General features: G+C 42.0%; 1 protein-coding gene across 1 annotated transcript; it reads right to left on the bottom strand.

Moving 5' to 3' along the window:
• On the bottom strand, positions 1-4,510 carry LOC137747376 (LRR receptor-like serine/threonine-protein kinase HSL2). The gene is made up of 2 exons (XM_068487475.2): positions 1,265-4,510; positions 1-552 (listed from the first exon to the last, which is right to left on the bottom strand). The coding sequence occupies exons 1-2, from the start codon at positions 3,843-3,845 to the stop codon at positions 161-163; spliced, it is 2,973 nt and encodes a 990-aa protein (XP_068343576.2). The 5' UTR covers positions 3,846-4,510; the 3' UTR covers positions 1-160.
• Between the last annotated feature and the right edge of the window lie 1,517 nt (positions 4,511-6,027).

Below are 6,027 nucleotides of genomic sequence, written 5' to 3'. Positions count from 1 at the left end.
TTTTTCTAGAATGGCGAGCAAGACTAATTAACTGCTGAAAACGACCCATAATCTAAACCAGGGTGAATAATTTTTGATCCACCAATCCGGTACTACACTTGTCACAATGATTGCTGAAAATTTCCACATAGACTGAGTTACTGAGCTATGCAACAACGAATCAAAGGCTTATCATTTTGGACGGTCGAGATGGTTTCTGATCTCTAAGCAATTCAACCACCCTTCTCATGGAGGGCCTGTTGATTGGGAATGCAGAGGTACAAAGAAGAGCCACCTTCAAAACCTTCTCAATCTCTTCGTAATTGCATGTCGACGGATCAATCCTTGGATCGATTATCTGGCAGAGATTGGCGCCGCAGAAACCGCCGTCATTGCTGCCTTCTTCTTCTCCTTCAGGAGTAGACATGGCAGCCTCTCTAACCCACTTGACAATGTCTGTGTTCTCACCAAAGGACGCGTCATTCGGACTCTTGCCGGTTATCAGTTCCAACAGCACCACACCGAAGCTGTAGACATCACTCTTCTCAGTGACTTTAAGAGTGTACGCGTACTCTGCAAACCAAACACAATGTGATTTAGTATACATGTTCATATAATGTTCCTTTAAACCAAAACAATCTAATTACAATTAGTCCCAATATATGTGATCGTGAACTAAACGGAACAAACTAAAATACATCAACAGTTAACAATTGTCCACGTCAACAATTCATATGAAATCATATAGTAAGAATAAATGCAAAGTAAAAACATTTTTTTTGTCGAAAAAACAAAAACCATGTCATGATCATGCTAGTTGAGAAGCAATTAACCGTAACTCAGTTGATTAAAAGCATTCAACCGTACTCCCGAGATCCCAAATCCAGTGCCATAACACATAGCGTGAAAACTACCACAGTGGTTTAGAAATATATTATAGTTGACTATAAGTCAGCAAAGGGCAGTCACCAACCAAAGCTGTATATCCACGTTGGAAGATAGTGCTTGTTGGCTCCCCCTAGCAATTTAGCCACTCGAATATATGCACAAGCAAGACTATACACTAACGAAGACGACGGCCACAGGAACTTGGAGTGTGACATTCAAATTCAGCCAATCTAACCATACTTTTTCTAAGTTCAATTTTAACCTAAAAATCTATTTGCGTCGCCATCTCGGATAGTGAGACACCCCAAGAATCTATCAAGACACCCAAAAAGCAAAATTTAGAAGCCAACCATATATATATATATAAATATTTTTTTTTTTTTTTGAAAAAACTCACCCGGAGCGATATAACCGTAGGACCCAGCAATCTGTGACATGGTACCACATCCGGCCGCCATGTCACGCTGCAATGTCTTGGCGAGTCCGAAATCCGCCACCCGTGGGGTCCAGTCCTCGTCCAACAGTATGTTATTACTCTTCACGTCCCGGTGAACGATGGCCGGAGCACAGTCGTGGTGGAGGTAGGCCAAGCCGTAGGCCGACCCGACGGCGATGTTGAATCTTTTGGCCCAATCCTCCAAAGACCCAACCTTTTCTCCATGCAAACAATCACCCAAGCTTCCATTCCCCATGTACTCATAACCCAAAATTCTACTTTCCTCACCACTACAACAAAACACCAATTTTACAATATTGCCATGTCGGATTCGACCCAACGTCTCCACCTCGGAGCTAAAAACGGATTCAGTTTCGGGTTTTCTTGCCCCGCCCCATAGCTTCTTAACCGCCACGGTCTGCCCCGTTTTCAGTTGCACTTTATACACATGACCCGACCCACCCGTTGCAATCAGATTCTCCTCCGTTAATGATCGCATCACCTCCTTTTCGTTAAACCCGACCCGTTGGAATGTGGTGAGCCTGTAGAGCCGCTTCGTTTTACCGCCAAGTGCTTTGGATCGATATTTCAAAAACGAAAGAACCGACCCGACGACCAGCACAACGCACACGGATAAAATGACCATCAGAATTGGGGTAGGAGATTTGGGTTTGGAGCAGGTTGGGAAGTGATCCAGATCCGGACTGCACAAGTTCGGGTTACCCAGTAGACCCGAGCTGAAGGGACTGTAATCGAAACCGGTAGGTATTTTTCCGTACAGTTTATTATTCGAGACGTTGAACTGATTGAGCCTGAGCTTGGTCAACTCCGCCGGAATCTCACCGGTGAGTAAATTTTCCGAGAGATCCAAGTAATTCAATACCGGCAAGTAGCCGAGTTGCGGTGGGATCCGACCCGATAAGCGATTGTGAGATAGGTTCAGCTCCGTCAACTGGGTCCACGAACTCACTGAACTCGGAATCTGACCGGAGAACATGTTCTCCTCCATTTTTAGCTTCTGTAAAATATTCAGCTCCGTCATGCACGACGGCAAGTCACCGGAGAATTGGTTGTTGCTCACGTCGAGGGTCGAGAGGTTCGTAAGCTTACAAATCGCCGACGGAAGCGCGCCGGAAAATTCATTGCTGGAGATCGTAAGCGTCGAGAATCTCGTAGCCGCCGAAATGGACGGAGAGACGTTGCCGTTGAATTTGTTGTTATTCATTGTCAGGAAATATAGCCCAGGCAGACCCCAAAACTTGCCCGAAACGACGCCGTCGAGCTCATTGAATTCGATTCGAACGTATTCAAGAGAATGACACTCGTTTAACGTATCGGGTAAATTTCCGGAGAACTGGTTCTCCATAACTATCAAATTCCAGAGCTTTTTCCGGTAACAGAGGAACTTCGGCAGCTCGCCGGAAAACTTGTTCGTCGAGACGTCGAGGTCTGCCAAATCGGAATATCGGCCGAGATTTTCCGGGAGGGAGCCGGAAAAGCTGTTGTTGAAGATTTTGAACTGGTGCAAGTTGGGATTGGAAGCCAAGATCGGAGGAAGCTCGCCGGAGAAGAAATTGTCGTTGAGATTCAGAGACTCCAAATGCAATCGTGCAATTTTTTCAGGGACTTTTCCGGTGAAGCCGTTCATAGAGAGATCTAAGTTCTGGAGAAAAGTCAGGTTTCCGATGCTCTCGGGCAGTTCGCCGAACATCTGGTTTGCGAATAGCTCGATCTGCGTCACGCTTGCCAATCCGCCGATGCTCGCCGGAATCGGACCGGATAGCGAATTCGTGGACAAATCGAGGTTCGTAAGGGACGCCAGGTTTCCGATGGAGTCCGGTATACGGCCTCTGAGGTTGCATTGGGGGGCGAAGAGGTTCTGGAGCTTCGTCAAGTTTCCGATTTCGGAAGGTAGCTCGCCGGACATCAATGGATTGATAGCGAGTTCCAAGTGAGTCAACTCACTGAGATTGCCCAAGAACTTGGGGATTGTGCCGGTGAGTAAGTTCCCGGAAAGCATCAGGACTTGCAAAGCGGGAAACCGGCCGAAACTCGCCGGAATGTCGCCGGTGAAGTTGTTGTCCATAAAGTTCAGGATTCGCAAGTCGGTGAACTCCGGCTGAAACTCCGGCAATGATCCGACGAAGAGGTTGTTGTCGAGCTCGAGAACATGGAGGTGGGAGCAGAGAGAGAGGGTGTGGGTTTGGAGAGAGCCGCTGATGGAGTTGACGGACAGAGAGAGGTTCTGGAGGGTCCGAATGCTACAAAACCCGAACGGAAACCTGCCGGAAACGTTAAACCCGGATAAGTTTACAGCAAGAACAGAGTGGTTCTTCAGGTCGCATGTAATTCCCGTCCAGTTGCATGGATTGGGATCCGTGCTCGGGACCCAGTCGTCGAGATTTCCGTCCGGGTCGGACAGTTGGGCCTTGACCTGAATCAAGTGCTGAGTATCGCCGGCCAAAGAGGCAGCGACTGTTAAAACGCATAACAGTGCGGAAAATAATACTAAAACGGGCTTTACAGCTGCTAATTGCGTCATCCTAATAAATTTTTGGATACAGAAATTAAGGATTGAAGAGTGTGGAAATGAAATTTATGTTGTAAGCACGGGTAACGGTTTGAGAGATTGAGCGGGAGATTTAATTTTCAAAGGGCTTCACATGGAAGGTGCTTCATTTCATCATCTTTTGGGATATTGTGAGAGAGAAGGCTTTTGATTGGTGAATCGAAACTGTGAGCGTGAGATTTTGATTTTTCAATGTATCGAAGATATTATTTGGGAGGATATTATCGCTAAGTGGAGTAAATGAAACGTGATTCGATTTGGCTTTTTTAGGAGAGAGTGACAACATTTAGTATTAAGTTGGAACTTGGCAAAGTGTATTTAAAAGTGGAAGACCAAGATTGATAGGCGATTGATGGGGCCATTGTATTTTTTCTAGAAGATGGAGAGATTTATTGGCTAGTTTGGTTTTATTTATGTGATTTCTTAATTTTGTATTGGGAGAGGGACATTGGATTTGGAACAGAGGAGGAACGGAAATTAGGAATGGGAATCGAATAGGGAGAATTTTCCACATTTTCCTGGCTCGGAAAACAGTGTGATGTTTGTGGAGGATGGGAATTGATGCTTTTTGGTAAAGCCAATTAAGCATCAAGGACTACTGTTTGGAATTCGTTAAGCATCAAGGATTACTAATTGGAATTTGAGACGAACAATGTGTGATGTTTGTGAAGGATAAAGCCAGCTTCAGCAGCAAGCATGGCAAAAAGTTTTGGTTGAAGTCACTAATAGAATCAACATTACTTGTGGGTGCTACTTAGTATTACGGTAAATAAAATGTTCATTTGTCGAAGTCCAATGTATTTCACACCCTAGAGGGTATGACTAATCTTTAGCAGGGTCTAGAAAGGCTAAAGGTATTGCGGTCCATTATTGATCACAGTCAAATAACATACGTCTTCTCAAATCTTTCAACTAGAGAATCACCAGTGTTTTTGTTAATTTCGTCCTTCAAACTCAAGAACAAAGAGCAAACCTGACTTAGAATTCAAATGCAATTCCACTGGACCACTAAGAGGTTGCCAACCTTATTGACATATCAAAAGAAAAAGAAAAAAAAATGTAAAAGTGGGTGTAGTCACATTAACTAGAGCAAATGTGCTTCCCGTATGAATTAATCTGATGATTAGGTAGTGCTTAATCTGTCAATGCGAACACTAATATTGATGGAGGAGGAATAATGGAGGATCTTCTTGGAAGAATAACCTATAGTTGGATGACAGTAGTGAGTTTCTTTGACTGAATTCCAAAAACAAGTGGTTGTGTCCAAGGGTAGCACACTGGAATTATGGTAGTGGTTGCAGTAATTAATTGCTACTAAGAAAAACACGACAACAAATAGTTACAACATAAGCTGGCATATACGAGACTATGAGTAGTATGTTAATAATTAAAAACGTTTTTAAAGAATATTTTTTAGTTTCAAAATTACTTAAAGTACTTCATGCAAGAGGTGTCTGCTGTGTGTTTCTTATATGAAACAGTTCAAGTGTTTTTTCAGGTTTACTTGTATTTTTACTAAAGATTAGTTCTAATAATGTTTTCACAAAAAACACTTTCCTTCATTTTAAAAACAATTCCAAACGAGCCTATAATAATTATAAATGTTTATATGGTTTACTTGCATTTTTATTAAAAATTGGTTCCAAAAACGTTTTTACAAAAAACACTTTCATTCATTTTAAAAGCAGTTCCAAACGAGGTCTATAACAATTAGAAATGTTTCTATGGTCACTAGCTGACTAAGGAACTCATTATCACTTATCATTAAATTTAATATCAAGAATAGATAATAATTGGATGTGTTTTTAATGCTTTAATCTCAACATTTGATATCAAGTTCGAAGATGAGTGACAAAAAGCCATCAGTTACTAGGTGACAAAGAGAACGAAACTCCTCTATTAGTGTGGTAAAATATAAAATTAAACCGACAAATTATTTATGATATTTGTATTGTAGGAGTTATTAAAAATGGTTGTTTCTAAAATATTTAACGCGCTAGTTAAATTTGTTGTCACATTATCATTTAGAAATGTATTATCAAAATGTGTTACACATATACATCTCTTGTTAACTAGAAAACTCTCTTAGGCAATTTTATTAAGAAATGAAAATTTAAAATGTAAAAATTATATTTACATCCATTTCCTTTAAAGC

This window comes from Pyrus communis, chromosome 2, assembly GCF_041283825.1.
Source record: "Pyrus communis isolate YQ-2024b chromosome 2, ASM4128382v1, whole genome shotgun sequence".
In the NCBI taxonomy this organism is placed as follows: Eukaryota; Viridiplantae; Streptophyta; class Magnoliopsida; order Rosales; family Rosaceae; genus Pyrus; species Pyrus communis.
The sequence above is the reverse complement of the archived record's forward strand: the minus strand, read 5'-3'. Positions and strand labels throughout refer to the sequence as shown.